Source organism: Bombus flavifrons, chromosome 8, assembly GCF_040668555.2.
Source record: "Bombus flavifrons isolate JBK064 chromosome 8, iyBomFlav1_principal, whole genome shotgun sequence".
In the NCBI taxonomy this organism is placed as follows: Eukaryota; Metazoa; Arthropoda; class Insecta; order Hymenoptera; family Apidae; genus Bombus; species Bombus flavifrons.
Window position 1 is genome coordinate 11,858,917 of NC_138449.1, and position 22,440 is coordinate 11,881,356.

At 49.9% G+C, this 22,440-nt stretch overlaps 1 protein-coding gene across 4 annotated transcripts in view; it reads left to right on the forward strand.

The window, feature by feature from the left end:
• Positions 1-22,440, forward strand: part of LOC138182536 (kin of IRRE-like protein 3) — a 174,963-nt gene that overhangs the window by 121,853 nt on the left and 30,670 nt on the right. For all 4 annotated transcript variants that reach the window (XM_069118491.1, XM_069118495.1, XM_069118494.1 and 1 more), the window contains one exon: positions 21,642-21,769. In XM_069118491.1, coding sequence (XP_068974592.1) covers positions 21,642-21,769 — 128 coding nt within the window. The remainder of the gene's footprint in view (positions 1-21,641; positions 21,770-22,440) is intronic.

Here is a 22,440-nt window from a genome sequence, read left to right on the forward strand (position 1 = left end):
TCGAGCGGATTATTCGAGCCTCGAACGAAGCGAAAGATTCCGACCGAGACTCTTTCCGAGATCGTGTCCGGATAAATCGAGAACGAGCGTTGGCGGCCAGCAGTGCGCTCGTCTTCCGATTTAATTGAATCCCGTGAAACCGTAGCGATGCAAGGAGAAATGGAGGGAAGGATTTTCAAACGATAAAACAGCCGAAGCAATTTCTCGGCTAACCGACGTCGATCGGCGTCCCGGGTCAGGTGTATCGATTTATCGGCCCTTTTGCCGACATAGGCGCGTGCCGTGGATTTCGTACGCGAAAGTAGACGAAAATCCGACTCGTTAGAATGACGCGCAACACCGGCGAAACGAAGGTGGAACGAGAGACGCAGGTTTCGCGACGGCAAAGGCGGAATTCTTAAGTCAGAGAGGCGTTTTCCTGGTTGCCGGTGCAACCAGAACCTACAAATGTATATCGCGCGTGGAGGATCAAACGTCGAGGGGGATGGAGACCGGCATTGCACTTTGTGGTAAAGACCGTCGATAAGTCACGTCGCCTTCTTTGACGTTTCCATCGGCGGGCTTACTCTCCTTTCTACCGATCCGCGCGTTTTGAATAATTCTTTCTCTTTTCTTTCGACGTCGCGATATGCAGAGGCGCAGTTTCTTTTTCTCCCGCAACTAATGCAGCCTTTATTACCCTCGATGGAGCGACAAAAGGTTCCACTCGTCTTGCTGCAATTAATTCCTCTTCTCGAGGCGTCTCTCACGTTATGGAAATAAATACCGGGAATAATTTATAATCGCGGTTTCAGACTCTCCGGTACAGAGATCGCCGTTCAGTCACGGACGTTGCTGCTTTTTTTCTTTCGGTTGCCATTTTTTCTTTTTTTTTTTCTGCGTGACTGGTCCAACGACAGAGAATACAGTGGATCGTCGATAATCTCGTTGGCAATTTTCTTCCCTTCTTGGCACTCGGTTCTTTCCAACAAAAAACCTTTCCCCTTTACGTCCTTCCTTTTGCAACTTGTTTTCGAAACCAGAGATTTTTATGGCTGCACGCGACCCGACACCTCGCGCAATCATAAACTTTTCAATGTCACTCGTCGCGCGATTTCCGCCTCTGGTCATTCATCGTCGCTCTAGAACGTCATCGCTCGCGCGTCATCCCCGTCCCTTCCCTCATTCTTTCCACGTTGATCGTTGTTGCCTCGGAATCGCGAACGGAGTCGCACGATCACACGATCCTCGTATTTTATCCGATAAATAATAAGAAACCGTTTCGCGTTGTTTTAATACCCGATCAACTCGAATCTTTGATCCGTAGATCGTTACGTGCCACCTTCGTTCCACGTTCGTCCACTCGTTCGTCACATTCGCGCTCCGCCGAACAAACGGCCCGGTTTTCGCTCTTAATCAATCCGCCCACCGAATAAGCAAATAAACGAACTGGCAACTAAGTTGTTGCGGGTCCGAAGCTGGCAACTAAGTCGTTGCGGTTTTCAAGCTGGCAACTAAGTCGTTGCGGGTCTCAAGCTGGCAACTAAGTCGTTGCGGGTCTCAAGCTGGCAACTAAGTCGTTGCGGTTTCCAAGCTGGCAACTAAATCGTTGCGGTTTTCAAGCTGGCAACTAAGACGTTGCGGGTCTCGAGCTGACCTAGTTTCTTAAGTTGGAGCGGGCCAAGCGCGTATCGCGTTATTTCCTGAAACGAATACCCCGAGACGCGAGTGCGTGACATTCTACGTCGGCAAACGCGCGTTTCCCTTCCTTCGTCCTCACCCCCGTTGTTTATCTGGCGTTTATCCGCGGTTGCGGACAAGCCGGTGGATTATCTCGCCGCGACATTTAACATTTTGTAATATTTATTTGGCCCGTTCGCTGCATTTATTTGTCTCGTTTATTCCGTTGCTGTTCATCCGAGTGTGTATCGGGTTTTTATTCACCTCGTAGGCTTTATCGTCGATCCCTGTATCGGATCGAGCGTCGCTCGCCGGCTCTGTCACCTAATTTGTATTCGAGGTTGTTCGCGGCCGCGTCGCGCTCCGCGGATTCTGCTAGCGCTCGTTCCGCCGATGCGATATTTATCGCGACACACGTCCGTCGTCGAACAATTGCGATCATTCGACGACACCTTTCTACGGTTTCACGCGGTGGAAACTGGCTCGATCGTTTCCCACTAGGAGAGCTACGTAAGTACGTAGGTGCGTGTCGAAGAGGCGGCGATTAAAAATCAAGGAGGAGAAAATTGCTGAAGCGCGTATCGGTTTTTGTCGCGCTGAGATTCTCGTCCCAGTGGAAAACGATAATCCGGATCGAAATGGATCCCGTGCGACGAGAACGAGTTGGTCGAGTGGCCGCACAAGTCTTCTCGGTTTTCGTCGAATTAACTTCGGCTATTTGTTTGCGTAGCGTTACCAGCGCTGTTTGAATAAGGTTCGTGTTATGCGAGTTAGAGAGCCGAGTATCGCGTCGGTAGAAACACCAACCGAACAAATTCGTCCATCATCGAGGGAAAGCTGAACCTTGTGAAAAAAAGATTGCGTTAGGTTCTAGGTGAAATATTACATTTATAGAGAGAATCGGGCAGAACGTCGGACAAACACGCGCGGAAATTACAGTTGCTCTTTAAGGAAGCCACTGCTTTTCCTCTTCCGCGATTTCATCCATAATAAACAATTCTTAATCGAGCGACGTGTTTTTCCACGGTATCCATCCTCCACGACCTTACACAGTTTGAAGCCACATAGTTCTTTGGTGAAAAAGCGAAAAACCCGATTCTCGGTAGTGCGATGTTTTCGTTGGGCGTCCAGCCGAGAGAGAGAGAGAGAGAGAGAGAGAGAGAGAGACAGAGAGAGCCAGAACCAGGTCCCGATGAAAAATTAGTCGACGTCGAGGTCAACGTTTTCCCCGGAAATCTCTCGGTTCCGAATGCATTCCCGCTCGAGCCACCGATTCGTTTGCCGGGTCATTAGTAACCCTCTTTGTTTCTTTCTGCCGCGAACGCGCCACGTATCAGATACCGTTGCTGTCGGAAGACATCCACAGCCCTTCCCACCCTCGCGCATTCGCTCTTCCACCCTTGTTTTCGACTCTCGGACGCAGTCCCGTCGAATGAAATATGTTCCGTTCCGTCGGCCGAGGGGATCATCGATTTTTTCTCCATCCGCGCCAGCTTTTCCCCCTTTTAACGAGACGCCAGTTTTAAAACGATCTCACCGGCTCACGGCGAACCATCGATCCGCCTCCTGCCTCCGTATTTTACCCCGATTAATCAATTTCGCCGACTAATTCCCCGAAGGAGCCGCGCCGATAAAATTTACAGCAGCGCCAAGGTTGGCTTTCGATTCGTTTTCGATTCGTCCGCTGCGTCGACCGGCGGAATAGCGATATGGCTTCTCAAAGAGAAACCCGCGTTTCTTTCTACGGACGAGACCGACGACGACGACGACGACGAAGACGATTCGCTGGGGTCTGGAGGCAAATCATGGCAATGCCAGCCGGAGGAGGCTCGCGGGACGAGGATGACGCAGCAACGCGAGCGAAGGAAGACGGCGCCAGCAAAGCCGGTATATCGATTATTTTGCTCGCATCGGGAAGATTTTCTATTACTCGGGCCGGGATCTTTCCGAGGAAATTAAATTTTATTCGGACGCGCCGAGAATTCCCTCGGGACGATTGATTCCGTGAAGGAGGAACCCGCTTCGTGCAACGACCGATTCCAGTCGAGTATTTGTTCTCGGGACCGATATATAATTACAGGCTGACGAACGCGGCTACGTGACTTCCACCAACTTGCCGAGGATTTCAAATTTCGCGTTCCTGTAACGCGCACCCGCTTTCGCGATGCTTCGACCTAAGTCCATTGCGCCGAGCGAGATAATCTTTTCCTCTGTGGTCGTAAATCGTTGGAAAACTAGAAGTTTCCTCGATTAACCACGGATTTCCAATCGCTTACGACCAACACGCGGCGTCGTCGCGTTTCCAGCAGAGAAAACGAGAGAAGTAATCGGCGCCGTTGATTTCGTAAGTCTCGTCGGCTCGCACGCGCGCCTTTTCACTCGCCACCGGAGGTTACGGCCCTCAACTAGTCGGCGATCAGTTACTTCGAAATTGTTCGATTAGACTCGCGAACCTTGCGCGATATTAACGTGGTTTAAGGTGGAGGATAGATCAAAGAGTTCTAGTATGATCGTGATTTTCTGTTTCCTTGAAGCGTCTCTCCAAGTGTATTGCCTGACGTGTTGTACGATGATCTGACTTCTAAAGTATGGACGTGAGTGTTTAGTGTGTTCCAAGCGTGAGATCTGAACGTAAGTGTCTAGTACGAAGTCTGCGTGGTATGAAGTTCAGTGCAAAGCGAAGTATGAAGTTAAGTAGTATCTGTTCTCAAACCGGTGTGTTTTTCCTGGCCGAGGGTGCGTAGCGTAACGTCCCGGTAGGCACTTGGTCCGGTGGCCTACTATCGAGTTCTCGTCTGGTGTCAAAGCTTACGACGCGTCGTATGCAATTGAGCGAACTCGTCGAGCGCTTAAGATGCTAATTAAGCTGTCGACGTGGTCCGAGTTGTACACTCTGTAACGTGCAATTTGGAAATTCCAACTTGCCAAAAATAGCAGATGCGCTGCTCGTGTCGTAAACTTGAGATAATCTTATATCCTCGACGCGCATCCTGGCCCAAGTAATACAAGCGCAGACATACGCATCGAACCGTTTCGAAGTTGGCCCTCGTTTCGCGGAGTCATTTGCATTTGGTAAAAAGCACGCGGTACCGACAAACTAACGCGTAAAATCCTAAAGCGCGCGCGCGCGATACGCGCCACGGCATACGTTCCTCGTTTCTGTGGCGGGGAAAAAAATCGCGGCAATATCTGAGCCAGCGTGTGTAGCCGTGCACGGTTGGGGACAATGGCGAGCCGTTGGCGAATTTTCGTTGAAATAACAGTTGAAAGCACGCGGCTCTGTGAAAAATGTCGTTCCTCACCCTCGTCACCGTACCACCGCTCCCTCTCCTCCCGTGGCTGCAAAGCAAATAAAGTAGAAAAGGGGGCGGGGGGCAGAAGCCGCCGCTGTAGCCGCCTCCACCGTCCACCGCTGCCACTCCGCGTGCTTTCTCTTTCTCTCTCTCTCTCTCTGTTTTTTTTTTGTTTCTCTCATTCCTCCTTCCTCCTCACCGCCCTACCGAGACACAACCCTGTGCCACTGGGACACATTGGCGTAGACGCGTTTCGCGCACCGACGTATTTAAAGGGAACGTGTTTTCCCCGGCAGACCGTTAAAGGAGTCTCGATCGTTTTGCGCCTCTCGGCACTGCTCGTAAATAAAACGGGGCGGGAGTAAGAATCGGTAATCGTAAATCTCGGCTTGGCTCGATTTAACGGGTCGCGAGATTCCAACGAGCTGGACCGGTGGTTTTGCGAAAGAAAAGGACAAGAGAAGAGAGAGGCAGAGAGAAAGAAAAGGAGAACACGACGACGAAAGCTAGCCGGGCGGTCGATGAGAAGCGGGGAGGGTGGAGGGTGGGCGGATGAAAAAAATCCTTGCCGGGTCGCGGTTCGATACCGAGTCGAATGGAATTTATTAGGAGTCCCTTTGTCCGATAGCGCGGAGCGTTCCAACGTGGAAAATGCCAGCTATGTCGAAGCGCACCTATGAACATCGGCGGCACGTGCCTCACATACGCTGCTGTTCGTTTGATCACCTAGCCGGAACCACGTGATTTCCCTTCCGCATAGACCGGACCCGATGGTTTCCTCGTACGACGCGCATTCGCGTCATTCCTCCGGCAACGAAACGGCCTGTCCTTTCGTTTCGCCGCCGCTCGAAATACTAAACGGACGAGAAAAAGGATAGCATGGCGGATCGAAGATTCGCGAAGAGACACGAGGACCGATGCTTGATGGGTGTGTAGAAAAACGATACAAGGAGACGCGAAGGGGCGGAACAGAGTGAAAACCGATGGCAGGATGGTGCGTTAACGTTGTATGTTTTTATTTTGCATTCCGAGTGCGAGGCCGCGTACGTAGGCGGTGGTCGTATGCACTCCCATCTATTTCCAACCGTGCAGGCTGGAAACGCGGCTTGAATAAATATTCAACGACTCTCGCGGAGCGTGCTCGGAGATTTTTCCCGTCTCTGCGAGAGAACTAAAATCAAGGGGTGCAAAAGAGAGGGGATTGAGCGATCGGCGAGGGCTGCCGGTTTAATGGTTTTCTAAAAGCATCCGTCGATGCTGATGATCTTCCTTTCTTCCTTCCTTTCTTCGTGGCCGAGTATCCACCGCGAGGTATCGGCGTAGGTCGACGCGCTTGCCGAAAGAAGAATCGCGTTTCGAAGCCGCTGCTAGGAAAGATCGTGCACGAACCTACGAGTGGTTCGTCGCGACGTCGTATCTCAGTGGCACAAGACCGGCGAGATTAATCGAGCGAGATATACCGTTTTACGATACGCGACTAATCCGATGGTCCGTACGTGTTGCTACGTAAGATGCAACAGCGGCAAGGTAGCGCGAGACGGAAGCAAGAAATTCACCGGGGTGCGGCATCGATATTTCTCCGTAACGAACCGTTGGCTGGGAACGCCGCTAGGATAAATTCCACGTTCGTTCGTGGTTAAAATATCGGTCGGACCACCGCGAAACACATCGGCCCCGTTTTTCATTTCCCACGTTTTTCCCTCGGTTCGTCGTCCGCCGGCTTATCCGTGCGATTTAACGGAATTAATATCCGCGCGCGTGACCAGATCGTTAAGCCTGTCGCGTGTGTACCGACCTGTGTACACGAATAATCTACACATTGCCTATACCGGTCGTGCCTGGTCACTGGAATGACCCGTTCAATCCAACGGGAACAGTCTGCCACTGCAGCGAACCAATCGTATCTCTTCGGAGCGACCTTATTCGTTGCATCGACAGTATTATGGCTGGATCGTACGTAGCTGTGATCGATATCTAAACACCGTGCGCTGTTCCTTTTACCGAAAGAACTAGACGCGAAGAACGAGGCTTAAATCGTCAAGAAAGTTCGCCTTCCAAGGAGCGGCCAATGAGAAAAATTCGTCGACAAATGTTTGAATAATTTTAATTTCAAGGTATTCGTAACTTACGCAAGACGAGCCATTTATTTTTCAATTTTGCCGAAAACAGATTTAAAATCGATCGGGTCTCGCGATTTGGTGTGCACGTCCGTGAGCTTACATACGAGTGAACTGGAAGCCGCAGTCTCCGGGCAACTACTTTGATACTTAATATTAATTACCTCGGGGATCTAGCCGAGGCTAGTCCATTCACGCGCACCAATAGGAATACGCGAACACGCGTGATCGCGTCGACTCTGCTGCGGCTGTACATTGTATATCGCTGTTAAAGCCCGACCAACGCGCCGCTCTGGGACGACCGACGCATGGAAATACACGCGCGTATATTTGCGTGCAGTTAGACGCGTTGCCGTGATAAATTTCGTCATGCGACACAGATTCAACCGATACAATAACGGACAGATTCGTAGCACGCGGCGTGACTAACTGCGGTAAATAGGATCGTCGATCGGTATAAGGGATTCGGAAGAATTATCGGAGCGATCGAGTATGTAGGAAGTATCGCGTGTCACGAAGTTTCACGAGCGCTTAAGCCTTAATCGGCGAGGCGGGTTTAGTGGAACCTCGTGAATTCCTTATAAGAGCGAAAATCGTGTACCCAGCCACGTACTGCTTCTTGGTGATCCGGTATCTTCTTCGATATAGTCCAGTCTTTGTAGCCAGGGTAGAGGTAAAAGGCGATAATATGGTTGCACAGCTCTATATCTCTTCGTAAAATCCGATTCGTAACTTTAACTGCTTGAAGTTTTTGCGTAAAACGTTTATAAACTAGCAAGACGGTTATCTACGATGAAAGGTGAAAGTAAATGAAAAAGAATTTGATTGAATTTCACGTGTTTCGCGCAGGTAAGACATCTTTGCAACTTGCAGGAAAACGAGGGTAACGAGACTAATAAAAGTCGGAAAAGGATCTTTCTTTCGTACGTCTCCAGATCAAAAGTGGATACGCGAGGCAAATTCGAAATATTCTTCTTTTTGCGCGCGATGTGCATTCGCCGTATGCTCGTTATGAGACGAGCAGACGTCGCCTTACGACCCGATCTCGCAGAAATATTTGTCCGAGGCGTGTGTGTACGTTCGTAACATAAATAAAAGATGAAACAACGTTGATACGTTAATAGAGAGGAAAATGATCCTCCGGGACCCTCCCTTATAGCGTAGTAATTACGTAATTTCGGAAACGTTAATTGTATTTTTGAAAACATCAAAGACTAAGTGATATATTCCAATGTATTCCAAATATATTCCAACGCCACGAATACTTTAATCGAATTAATTTGCAAGAAATATGTCTTTTTCGGGAGGACGGAGAACTTGTTTTTCAAGCTATGCTATTTATGCTTCTCGTTAGCAGAAACAATTACACTCCGCTATCTAAAGTAAATCTGTTTCTCTACATGTAAACGTAGTAGATGCAACGAATCACACCGTTTGCTGTTAAATGTGTTTGTTGGAACATAGAAAATCACGAGGGGGTTACATAACCAACGCCAACCCTTCCACCACGTAATCGTCGAACGATCTGAAGAAGTAACATCTGTAGGGATCGGGAAATTCCGCCTCGTCGGTTAAGATTTAAAATTCCTCTTCTCACACGCAGTCGTTCGAGCAACTTTACGATGGCGCTTACACTTTCTATCCCTGGGAAGATTTGGTCGCGCTTCTCGATAATCGTCGGCGTCGATATCGACGCCTGTCTCCCCGCCATCCACGTCCAAGTTGCCGGAACTGACGTCGAGTTTATCCGGTAACTCGGAAAATTACACGGCGCCCGTGAAACTCGGTTACGAGCGAGCATCATCAGCGACTCAGTATTTTCTTTTTTACGCCGATGAAGTTTTCTAGCACTTCGGAAAGTGGCGGAATATTAAAAGAAGAGAAGCACGGGCAAGAGAAGCGGTGGCGGAGGGTGGTACACGGTTCGCAGCGTAATACGGAGCGGCGTTTACGACCAGTTTCGTCACCGTCGAGCGACACAAAGCGGCAGTTTGCCGCGAATCCCGCATAGCCGCACGTACGAAACGACAACGAGCGGAATAAAAATGGTGTCGCGCGTGCCGGGCCCGCGTCTCTAAAAACGTGCACCGGTAGATCCGCCGGATTCCCGGCCGGCGACCTCCGTATATCAAGGCTGTGATATAGGAGACAAACCGTAGGACACGCGCTCGCCCCGAATCACACTCAGCATCGTCGAGGTTCGTCGAGCTTCGTCACGTACGAGCGCATACCGTGCCCCATTTTCGCGACCACGAACCTCCGCTCTGTCGTTCGCTCGCCACTCTTCTCCTGCCGCTTTTCGGTGTTCGGACCTCTCGGGGAGGAGGCTACCAGCTCCGCGGGACATCCATTGTGACTCGGACAAAGATCGAATATTCCCATTTCTCCCGGCTCATAGACTACTGCCGCGTTCTGTCGTTTCGAGGTATACGCTTCACAGGGACATTGTCAAAATACACTCGTCGTCATCGTCGTCATCGTCGTCGTCGTCGTCGGCTGCCACTATGAGATTCGCGCGTTGGGATATACATATATACGCTGGTTGTTCTGTGAGCGGAGGGTAATCGGGTGTCGAGGTATTCGATCAGAGACGACTCTGCATTGTTCCCTCGTGTGTACGCAAGGACTGCCCTATTTAATAAAGCAAGCGACAGCTAGCTCGGACACGAAGTAGGAAAGGGGAAAGCGTCCGTGGCTGATAAAGACATCCGAATTCGAATGCACGTCAGGATTCACTGAATATCTCCTCCCTCTTAGCTATGGCGATAAGCGGGAAAAATGATCTCATAGACAAGTTGCCTGGGAACGAGCCGATGTTTATATCCTCGAGGCACTTTGCATGGAAAGGAGCCTTTTTTCAGGGACGATTACAGGTTTCGTGGAAAGGGAAGGAGAAAGAAGGATCGCTAATTTCATGCAGCTTCTCGGAAATAGCCTTGCTTGTTCGTTAAGCGATGCCGATAGGCGAACTTTTGATCTTAATTACGTCGAACCTCGGCAAACCTGTCTCTCCCCTCACCCAACCAGCCCGTGGGAAAACGATCAATTTTTCTCGCAGAACCCACCAACCGAACCAACTTTCGACTCGCACGCCCTTCCTTTGTTCTTCCGCCCGTGGGTCATCGGCATTCGGGAAAAATAGAGAATGAAGCGGACCATCCTATTCTTCCGTGGTCGCTCCCTTCGATCTCTCTATTCGAGCGTTTCATTAAAGCGCTCTATTAAAGCGTTTCTGCCGGTGGGGTGGAAATTTTGCCTACTTCGGTGTTTCCCTTTTTTCCACCGTTTCCCGTCTTTCACCGCCGCGCCGTTTCGCGAACAAAAGCACGGCGGCAGGCAAAGGGGCGCGCGATTCCACCGCCCGGTGTCCTCTACAGGCTGTTTTAAAACGAACGACCAAACACCCCGGGTGAAACGTCGAAGTCTAACCGCAATTCTCCGCAGCTTCCCTTCGAAATTCTTGCACGCGCGCAAAGAAAACAGCAAAAATTCGCAAGCGATTCGTCTTCTTCGCGCGTTCGGATCGATCGAAAAATGGGAAATTTCACCGACCGGTTTAGAAACGTCTCGTAGCGCCTCGCTGAAGGATGAAGGATGGGTGGTGAACAAAAATAAAGGGGCGCGGAAATAAAAACGCGGGGTAGCAGGAGGTGTGATGAAACGACGTGGACGGGCGATGCTCGTCGGAGGGAGGAAAGGTATGCGGTGGAATTTAAAAGGTGCAGCTGGACGCAGCCGTGGCGCAAGAGAAAATCTCGCGGCGTGAGACGGCAAGGAGGACAGCAACGAAAAAGGGGTCGGAGGTGAAAAAAGCGCAGGGGAATAGGATCAACAAACAGATTAATCTGTGTTACGTTCTGGACGCGGCCCGTGGCCGGGTTACAGGCGGTACGGAGAAAAAGAGAGCGAGATGGTCCGGTCAAAAACGAGGAAAACCGACTGTTGGACGCTAGGAAAATGGGTGGGGGCCGCGACTAACCGGAGGGGAGCTGGGAATTTAATTCTCTAGAGGTCGTTTATCAAAATACAAAACGTGGAATATTCTCGTCAGCGACGCGAGCCTTCTCCCTGTCGCGCCCCGCTTGCTCGTTCGGTCGCGTCAACCAGTTTGTTCGGGCATTTTCAAAATTCGTCATCGGCGGCTTGTTGCGAACGCGAAACAACACAACGGCCGAGGTCTGGAGCGCCTGTACAGATACTGTTGACAGCGGACGGTTCGATGGTAGTAGTAGTGGTATTGGTAAAGTCTATTCAACGGCGTCACTACGTTCCATAGAAATTTGCTTCCCACCTATCTAATTAGCGTAATAATTCGGCAGTTTTGGGCGATTTCGGGCAGTTTACGCGCGTTGTTTCGTCTACCGAGAATGGCTGTCACCTGTTCCTCTTATCGAATCATCTCCCTCGAACGAGATATTTTCCTCGTCGATGTTGGAATTCGCGGTTACTTTCAATTCACCTCTGCTTTGAATCAGAAGAGGGGCGGGGGCGGGGGCGGCACGAACAACCAACGCAACGAACAACGCAAAGTAGCGCGCGTATCCTCAAGTGTAACGCTGAAACTTCGATAGAACAGCTGGTTGCGACCGCATCTGGAACGCGTAAACGCAGCGAGGCGACACCGCGCAGGAAAGCTAAGTAGAAAATAGTTGGCCAAACGAGAACCGGTGGAATAGTTTGCAGGGGAAGGCCGTGCTGTAGGGACGTAGTCGGTGGTGTAGATTGCAGGAAGGTCGAAAGAGAAGAGAGTACGATGTATAGGCTGTTTTCGTGCTAACCTAATTCGGTCCTCATCGGGGATACAAACCCGTTTAAGCCGGCCACCCCTTGGCCGGGCCGCGGGGACCTGTGCCTCGTAGGGGGTGGTGACTCCATTTCCAGAGGCTGCCGCTTCTGCGACCGAGAGTGAATTATCGCGTACTACAAACCCAGCCATCCCTTTTCCCCTTAACCTCGCACATCCCACCACGCTCGATCCTCCTCTCTCTTTTTCGCCATATCGTGCTCGTTTCCACGTATCGCGAATCCGTGCTCGTCCCGAGCCCTCGATCCCTGCGCGCTCGCCATTTTCATTACGCGATTTCGGTGTATCGTGATGGAATAGCCGGTTCTCCATTGTCCGGGACAATCGAGACCGAACTGAGAACGTTAAACGTCCGAGCGGAAGATAAGCGAGCGACAGCCTCGACGGACGAAATTGTGTAGCGAGCTTGCACCAACGACGGTATAGCCGGAACGTAGCGCGCGAATCGATACGTTCGCAAAGCTGTGCAAGTTTTGCTCTCGAAAGGGAAGGAACGCGACTCGAATCCTGCGAGCAACAAGTATTCGTATTACGCGACGAGTGAATATTCTCGGTGACGGCGCTCTTTACGAGCCATTCGAAGGTGTTGATCGAACGATGACGAGCATAGCGCAACGTGGCGTCTTTTACGGGAGGATCGATGGAAAATCGAAAGAATCGCTCGACGCATTTGTTACGTACAGCTTTGTACGCGAGACGATGAATGGCAGCGAGTATGGGACGAACAATGGCATCGACGATCCAGACGTTTAAGAAGGAGAATCCAGAAGCGAAGCGAGCTTCCGCGCGTCGCTCGGAGAGAAAGTAGCAACGCGTTTTTCATCGTCAAACTCTTTTCCCCTTGGCTCTTTCTCGCGCCTTTTACAAAGGCTCCGCGATCCTCGTTAACGAGGAGATCCACGCGAGTTTTTACCGAGAGCCCTTTTTTTCGCCCGACGACGACGCTGACTCTCGAAACACGGAAACGTCGTTACCATGGACCGTGCATCCGGACCCGAGACACGTCCTCGCCACGGTGCGACCGTCAGCCCGTGCGAGCGCGCGATATTTTCTTGCACGCGTTTTTCCTCGTTTGAATTCGAGGCTTTTGTAACGCACCGTTTCCGGAATTCGTCCTAGACGAGCGACGTCAGGATCCGCCGGCTTCCAAGGAACGCAATTAAAAACGTGCTCGCACAGCTGCCTCGTTAACCGTGTAAAGAGCGCGGAGAACACCATCGGGGAGAAGTCGTAATTGTGGAATAACAATCGGTCTAACGTCCTTCTTTCTCGCCTGTTTGAACGTTTAACGCGTGTCGCGTCGCGACCAAAGCACGTGGAAAGCTCGTAACTCGGCTGACGCGGTACACCGAGCGCCCATGTGTGCGCCACCACTCTCTGAAATGGCGAGAAACTTGGCGTAGGAGAAAATGAAAATCCCACGTTCGATCGCAATCGAAACGAACGCGAAACAGCCGGCAGTGATTACTTAAAAGAACGTCGTGCCTTTCGGGATTCTCGCACGCTATAGAAATAGACGTTGCAGGCAGATGTGGCGCGAAATCGGGCCGAACAGATTGCACGGCCTGGAGAATCGGGTCACGCGCGTTACAACGGAATTTCCCTGGATGCGTTTTACGAGAATCATGAAAAAATATCTTCGGTTAAAACTTGGATGGATCCGGATCGCGGCATTCGTAGTTGGTCCGTCGCCTCTTACACGTAAGAGCGGAAACGCGACCGACATTCGCAGGAAACGTCGAAATAACTCTTGGGAGTACGACGTGGCTCGACGCGCTCATTCAAGATTCATGATTAAACTTCGAATCCAGCGCCCGTCACTTTTTCGATTAAGTCGCGCCGTTGTTCTCCACGCGGTCGCAAGTCTCACGATCCACCAAGTTTCGCGATCGATCGTGACGCGACGCGACGTCGAGCTAGATACGACGAAAACGATCGTTCGGACGAACGGATAACGAAACGAAAGGCGAAAATTCGTCGGTAAAATTGGCAATCGCGTTACACCGCGATGATTACCACGTAACGTTTAATGCCGCGTTTAAGTCGGTTTATCGTTTCGGTAACGGAGCGACGGCGACCGCGCGTATTCCGCATGAAAATTGCGATGGTCAACGATGTTCGTGGAACCGTGGCAGTTTTCAATGATCGTTCTAATAGCTTTCATTATATATAGGTCGCTTTGGCCAGCGAATTCCTCGGGGATTAATGCGTTCAACTATTTCGGGGCTATGGGGGAAAAAAAAGGAAGCTACGCCGATAGAGAGAGGGACAGGGGAGAGATGGGATGGGTGTAGATTAAATTGTGGAGCGGACCGTATGAAAATTTCAGGGAGAAAAAAAATTCGACTGACCCGTTCTCGATGACGTTTTACGTCGGAAATGCGAAAGATTAAATCGATCGAAACTGTGGATTTCAACGCGCGCCGCTGCACGGGATACAGAAATCGCGGAGGATCGCTGCCCGTTTTCCCTCGCCGCTCTCTTTTTTCCCCATTTATTTCCTTTGCTTCTATCCCCTATTTTTTGCGCTGAAAAATTTTTTTCGCCCGTCAAAAAACCAACCTAAAAACGGACTCGCGTTAATTAGATTTCCACCGACACTCCTCGAAAAGTGCTGAAACGTTTCCTACGAAATTTTGATACGGCCCTTCCCCCCTATCCTTTACTGTAATTTAATACCCGATCCACGTCACTCGTATATTACACCGGCCCGGTAATTTTACGCGTTCGTGTAATCCGAATTGAAACAGAAGTTTGCGCGGTACTGCGCTGTCGCGGCCACCTTTTTCCGTTTCAGCGCGTTTAACTTTTCGCGACGACGACGCCACAGTACGATCCTTTGCGTTCGCGCGATTACGTTTAACGTTACGGTTTATTCCATGGGATGGCCAACGATTGCAGTTTGGAAAAACCGTACGCTAGCGACACACACACACACACACACACACACACACACACACACACACGGTGACTTTTGTCATTGTTGGCAATAAATATTTTTTTCGTGCTAGATACGTGAGGAATCGACAATCCGTCGGTCGAGTGTTTTATTTGCATAGTTTTATTCGTAAAACAGTGAAACGCTTGAATGAAAATTGCAACAGATATGAAGAGCGGTAACGGTTGGTTTTACACGATGTGCGAAAACAATTTTGTCAGAGCGTATGGAAATATTTTGCCTGTGCGGAGGGGCAAGGGACATCGATCGAAACGTACTAAATGTTTTACGATAAAATCATGACGCGTAAAAAAAGAAGGGGTACCGACAGGAATTATTCGTTACGATCGTATCCTCCGGCGAGTATCGCGAAAAAAGTTAATCTACTCTCAGCGGAGACGGCGGAAATTCGCAGAGAAACGAATCGTTGCCGATATTTTCCAATAGTCGTTGCAAACATTTCTCCCGGAGTGCCATCCAAATAAAATCCGTTTGCCCAAGCGCTGTCCAATCGTGGAAAAAACTATCCTACTTGCCAGAAAATAAATACAGGGCTGCGTATCGCCATCAGACAGAGAGAATCTCCACTGGGTGAGAGGATCGTCGTGCCGCGTACGCGTTGCGTGAAAAATGAAAAAGCTAAAACTGCCTGTAGACTGTATCAACATAATTCGAGGGAAAGCTGGTCGGTGAAACGCGTTCGCGTTCGATGCGCGAAACTCGCGCAGGCTGTGTGTCGACCAAATATTAAGACAGATAGCCTTTCATAAAGCCGTGGCCGAGGATAAACGAGGGAAAATACTGGACGCCGTGAAAACTGAAATCGCGTTCTCGGCGTCGAGTTCAACCAGCTTCTGTGCAAAACCTTGTGCGTTCCGTTTCGATCCCTCGTCGTGGATAGGTTGATTTGCCTGACAATTACCAAAAGCAGCAGTTCGCGACGATCTCGCGACATCCCGTGACGACGACGTGAATTTGCTTTACGCACGGCCGCTGCTGGAAAACGCGGAAAACGCTCGGAGACCAGTTAGACGAAAAACAACGAGGATTGCCCGTAGCTCTTTGAAACCGTAATTTTTCGGTGGAGTGGCTCGTTCCGGGCGAGCGTGTTTGCCGCGTAACCGAGGCAATAGAGGTAAGAGAGGCCATCGAGAAATTTTATTCCGCGATACTCGGTCGAACCGCAGAAAGTGAAGGGGGGGACGGAAAAGCGCGGCTCTGTGTGCACGAGCCAACGCTCGCGCTAATTCGCGCAACAATTTAATTACCGATCCGGTGGATCGAGGCGGGCATTTAAAGGAGGTTATTCGCCCTTTACGAGCCGACGCCCGCCGAGTTTCCACCTGTGAATTCGTAATGCATCAGCGACGGTGCAAAAATGGCTAACAAGCGGCGAAGGGGCAGGGGGGACGGTTAAGGGACGGTGGGAGTCGTCGATGCTCGTTGATTACGTTCGGTTGCTATTAAATTTGCGCGTTTCGCCTTGACGAAATTAATCGATGAACGATGAAACACGGGTAGGGAGCGTCGATGGTTGACGCTAACGCGACCAAGGATGTAACAAGCCGTCGTGGCGATAAAACAATTTTCGAACGGTGCAACGACACGGGTTAACTGGCCGATCGTCGGCCACGATACCGATGAAAATGTTGGGGCGATACGAAATACCGTGGAGCCCGGTAGATCGGTGATGATCGGATGCCAGTGACCCGGTCAAGTGGCCTCGTACGTAGTTTCGCCAGTTTCGTAATTGGAAAAATTTTAGATAACTCGATATCGCTGGCCTTCGATCGTGTTGACATTTAATCACGATAAAGCGCGACATCGCGCTGCCGGCTCGCTTATTGCCGCCGACACAACGGTGAATTTAAATTTGCGAATCCTACAAGCTGTTCGTATTCACGGCAGATACGTGCCCTTCCCTATTCTTGTTTCGCTGCCGTCGATAACGTAAACGAACGTTCGCGTCCGACGAGATTGACAGGCCCCACGCGTACGCGCGTAAGAAGCGAGAGGTGACTTGGCAACATTTTTGAAAATTGAAAGGCCGGCCCGGCCAAAACGGATCGATATCGAACGCCATTGTATCGTGGAACTCGTATCGGAAGAACGCGGTGTGGCGCGACCAACTCCGCATGTATCTCGTAACGGGTTCGATACGTATCGCGTCGCATTTAATTCGCAACAACATCGACGAGCGTCGACGAAGAAAAGGTATGTACCACCGTGTGGATATATGCAGGTCTCGTGAATATAACGGCAACATCGATAGAGGCAAAAGTCCGACGCGAGTATGTACACAGCGGGGAAAAAAAATATATGCGGTGTTCGAGTAGGAGAGAATACGATGTACAGAGAATCACCAATAACGTACTTCTGCGATTAAAAACTGTCACAGGTCCGACGATATATTGACACTAGCAGTTTTTTCTTCTTCTACCTGCCTGCAACCCCTTGCCTCCTCCTTTTTAATTCACCCCCTTTGCTCGAACGTCGCCGTTTCATTTAACCGGAGAAGAAATGTATCCTAACGTTCGTTATTCGCGAAATTCCGCCGAAGCTGTTTCGGCTGGAGAAAATAAATTAAAGGGAAAAGCGGTGCGGGCCGAGAGCTGCTGTGTTTTTAAAAGTTCTTTAAAGGAGACCGGTTTCTACGGCCGAAGAAAATACATCCGACGCGATTTACTGCCTCTACCGTCGCGTTGATTCCGCCTCGCTCGGATTAAAAGGTGTTGACGTTATTCATAGGCATAGCCCATATTAGATGATCGGACATAGCCCGTATTAGATGGTCGGGCATAGCCCGTATTAGGTGAACGCCTAATACCACCGCTGATGGAGCGGAGTTTTCTTAGAAGTTGTAACCACTTCAACAAAAGGAAAATTAGGTACGTCGATCGTACGAACGAAGATTTTTGCATGCGCGTTTGTATCTAAAACCTTCTCCCCTCCTGGAAGCTGGAAGCTTGAACGTCGCAACGTCGCTCGCCAAGTTACAGCAGCCGGCGCATTTGTTATCCCTCGCGCAATGTAACGTTCCCTTTTTTTCCCCGGCTTGTTTTCCTTTTTGCTTCTTCCGATCGACAGGTCGAAGCGGAAGTGCTGCGAAAACGTTGTCCTTTTAAATTATCGTTCCGCGTACCGATGGATCGATGTAAATGCGCTCGGGCGGTAACCGGCTTTCGCAGATCGTCTCTCTCTCTCTCTCCCTCTGTCTCTCTCCCTGTTTATCGGAAAATCGTTCACTGTAGTTGCGAAGAATTTGCTCTGCAATCCATTCTCGCCGGTGACCAATCATGGCGGATTCGTCGGTTCGCGAGACGCGAGTTAATCTCGCGGAGGAACGCTCATTTAGAGAACACTTAAGATGCCCATTCGTTTCCTCGATTCGAATAAAGTATTCACCGGCTGCATTAAGTAGAAAGGGCCAGAGCAAAACGAACTGCGAAAACAACAGGTCGTTAATTTTTCCTTGCTCAAACACGTGTTACAGAAACCTTTTTCCGTCGCGCCGCTTCTTTTTGTCCTTACGTTCTTTCTACGTTTCCGGAGAAACGGATGGAGCAAGATAATTTCTCTTTGTTCAGTTCGACACAAGAGGGAGAGGCGGTCGTAAAACTTTGCGGCAAGTACCGAGCTCTGCAAATGCCGTATCTGTTTTACATTTTCGTAGAAAGATGTCCGATCGACGAGTAGATCGGAAAAGGCCATCGTACGGACACGAAGCTCTTTCCAACTGGCTCGGTTCTCCATGTTTTCGTAATTCCATCTGTTCTCGTTCTTTTAAATTGTTTCGCATTCCCCGGGTATGCGTAAGCGCGAGGATAAAAATTGGTCTTCTCTGGAAAATTAGCTCAGCCGTTCGCGCGCTCCTAGCTAAGACGTTCTCCGAGGTACTCGTGAAATATTCCGGGATATAAGTGTATGGTAGCAAGATAATGGCCTCGTTACCACGACAAATACCGATAATTAATTACGTCGGACGGCCGACAGTGCCTCGAAGATTTTCCGAAAATGCCTGGCGGATTCGTTACCGAAGATAAGTTCAACGATATTTCAGCCGACGTTCGAGCGCTAAAGAAACGAGTATTTTTCTACGAACGAGTTGAAGGAACCTCGATCGATTAAGAAGATCTCGCGATACGAGAATAATAAGCGCGCGGGATCGGTCGGCCGGGTCGGAAACAAATTACGAACGGTCGACGATGTCGAAAAGGTCAGCTCTTTAGCCGATCGGACACGAGAGAAGCGGGTATAATTGCTTCGTAATCCGCGGGTACAATCGAACATCGAATCGGGGCGGGAGTCGCTTGGCGTGAAATTGCTCGCATTGACGGCATTACGTGGTTCGTTCCTAGACAAGGTTCCGGCTTTTTGCTCTCTTCGATCGATACCACGGAGCACGTCGATAAGATTAACCCGCCATACTCTTTCGGGCCGAACTTTCGAAATTAATAGAACAGATTTGGCACCGGTCGGCTCGATCGAGCGTACGCGATTAGCTCCGGCTAGTCGGTCGCGAATCCGTCAAACGACTGCCGCTAAAATAAACGGAGAAGCTCGTTTGAGATGAACCGATTTAAAGAAGGTGATCGTTTATCGTCCACGATTAAACCGTGCCCCCAGCGAGATATGAAACGAGATAACAGAGAATCGCGGGAAGCCAACGACAGACACGGCTGGTGCTTGGCCCACAAACTTGATTAATACGTACAGTCGAATGATTCCGCCAAACGACCTATCACGCGCCACCTGACCGGTTTAGCCTTCCATGGAAAACCAGATGAGAGATTAATAATTGGACGATTCAGAAGCCAATCAGTACGAACCAGCGAGACGGAAAACCGTAATACGGGCGAGCACCGAAAGCACGTCGACGTATCGAGAGGAGAGCGACTGAAATGCAGGAATCGAGAAAGAGGGAAATACCGGCCCGCTACTAATAACAGGATAAAGGATTTTTATCGCGCGATGCTCGCGACAACGCGTTGATTCGCTTGTTCGCGAAAGGGTCTCGTAAATTTCCCGCTGTACACCAAGTGGAAAACACGTCGATCGTTTAACTTGGTCGCGTATCGATGGCGCGATTTTGCTACGTCGAGGCGAAAGCTCTATTGCGAATTCGGAGTATCAGTTTTGGCCTCGAAAAGCGCGACATTCTTCCTATTTGGCCGTAAAGAATCGACAAGGAAAAGTCCTGCAGTTCGTTTGTTTCGTTTCGCGTTGATCATCGTGGATCGTCGAATTTGCTGGATTTTGTTGCAAATATATTTGCTCTGCTCTGTTCGAAACGGGCGATACAAACTCGACGAACGAGCAGAACGTAAAGCGGCAGATGGGAAACCTCGAATTTATCCACTGCCCGACCTGTTGCGAAACTCCTTAACTTTTACCGTAAACAGGCGATCGGCGATCGGTTCGTTTCCTCGGGCGTCGTTCCTTGCCATCCGGCTCGACCGGAGATTCTACGAGCATAGTTACGACGATGAATATTAGATTTTATTTCACCGTCCGATCGATCCGATTCCTCGTACCTCGACCCGAATATTCCGCTAAAATATTCTCTCCAAGTATTCTCGATACCCGCGATATTAATTCATAAGCCCTTCGCGGGATAACTAGCCGGAACTCGGCGAATTCCGCTTTATCTCTGCCAGTCGGTGAAAATAAGTCGGCCAGTTCGGCCCGGGAATGCATAATTCTCGGCAAGTTACGCTGTAACTTTGACTAAGGTCTTTGTCTCGGCCGTGAATCACCGCTATAAATTATTTTCCGCGAGTCCGCCGCCGGCTTATCGAAGATCCCCGCGAACTCACGCCTGTTTGTTCTCGCCGGCGACTCGCATTCGTTGGGACGGTTTCAATATCCCGAGCGGGCCATCGTTTCGCGTCGTCGTGACGGCGTGGCACGAAGTGGCGCGCGGAAGGAAGGTTGGTTGGTCATGCGGTCGTTTCGCAAGGTAACGTTCATTTTCACGGCCATAAAACACGACGGGCCGGGGACGTAACGGTACCGGCACGGCGGTTTGTTAATTTTGCAAAGTTATTTTCGTAGCCGCGTAACCGTACGCCTGGTAAAAAAACACTCTCATCTCGGTGAAAAAATTGAATTTTTAACATTGCAATCCGACGGGAACGATGCGGCCGTGCTCGCTCGCTCGCATAAAATTTTCACGTCGCCGACGTTGCAAACGAAACGTCAAATGGACAAGAACGCCACGCATTGAGCGGTCCCTCTGGTCGTTCCAGATTTCACGCAGGATTTGTCATCGAAAAATATGAATAACAGACGACGGTGCTTATCCGCTTCTATTGTCATCGGAATTGTTCCGTTCAGCCGACGTTCGTTATTTACCAAGTAGAATTTTCAGATCCGACGAACGAGTGACGCGCGCGTCAGCGACACCCGTTCTATTTTAATCAAAGTAAAGATTCTCTATCGTGAAAATTAAGGACGCATCGTTTTCACCGTCGAACCCGATTATCCCGTTGATAGAATTTATCGGGAAGCTGCGAGATGAAAACCGAAGGTCCGGACTGGGTACGGGCGAGTTAAACGAATTTATCGAAGTTGCGAATTAAATAACAACTTTAACGAGCGCCGGTCTGCTTTAATACCTGGATAAACCGACGCTTATACGGTTGCTTCTGTTATCTGTTCATCGCTTGAAAACAAAACTTTCCATTGGTTCGGCCCCGATGCGAGAATTTCTTTTATCGCGCGTTAAACTATGCGAGGAGAAGTTGAAGGCGCCAGTCGATATCGTTAAAAGTATCGTTCGCAAGAATCCGTGTCGGAGTTAATGACTTCGCTTGTTCGCTTGCTTACAGTGTGCCGTGGCATTCAGCAATTCGAAGAGTCACCGCAATATACCGAGGTGAATCCCGGCCAAGACGCCAAGATGATCTGCCGCGTACTCGGCAAGAGAGGACAGTGTATCTGGCAGAAGGATCAAAAAGTAAGTACGAACGATTTATCCGCGAGTTTTCGTAACGGTAGAACGACGCATCGTATCGATATATAGGTGAGTAGGGTACGTGTCTATTATTCACCATAGCTGTCCGGGATTTAACCCATCGACTGTGAATTCCATTTTCATCGAATTTGCCTGTGAAATAAATCGGCGATCCTAAACGGTTGCGTGACTCTCGCCGTTCCTATCGCCGTGAAAAGAGCTACAAGAGCTATTGAAAAAGAATATTAGAAGAAAAAGAAGGTTACTGGCGCGAAAAGAGCTCGAAAAGATTTAACCTACAAACAGGACGACGTGCAACGAATTAGAAAGACCAGTCTGCTCGAGCGAGGTCAAACCGTCGGTCTTTCGAATGTCGAATAATAGCGTGGAACGAAAAAGATGATGATGATTGGACAAAGATAATTAAAGGTTGTGTCAGCAAAGGAAAGGATAGAAGTATTTTTCTTTTTTTAGAACAAAAAGTTTCTACTCCTCGTCGACTTGCATTCCAAGTACGACGGTTCAAGTACGTAGAATTTGAAAAATCACGCATGCCGTTATCTCTGACCGAGAGCACCCGGGAGATGGAGAGTGGAAGAAAAGGACCTTCGTCTTGGCGCGCCCCCGTCTATCGCGATTCCGGATAGTTCATTGTTACCGGCACTGTAACCTCC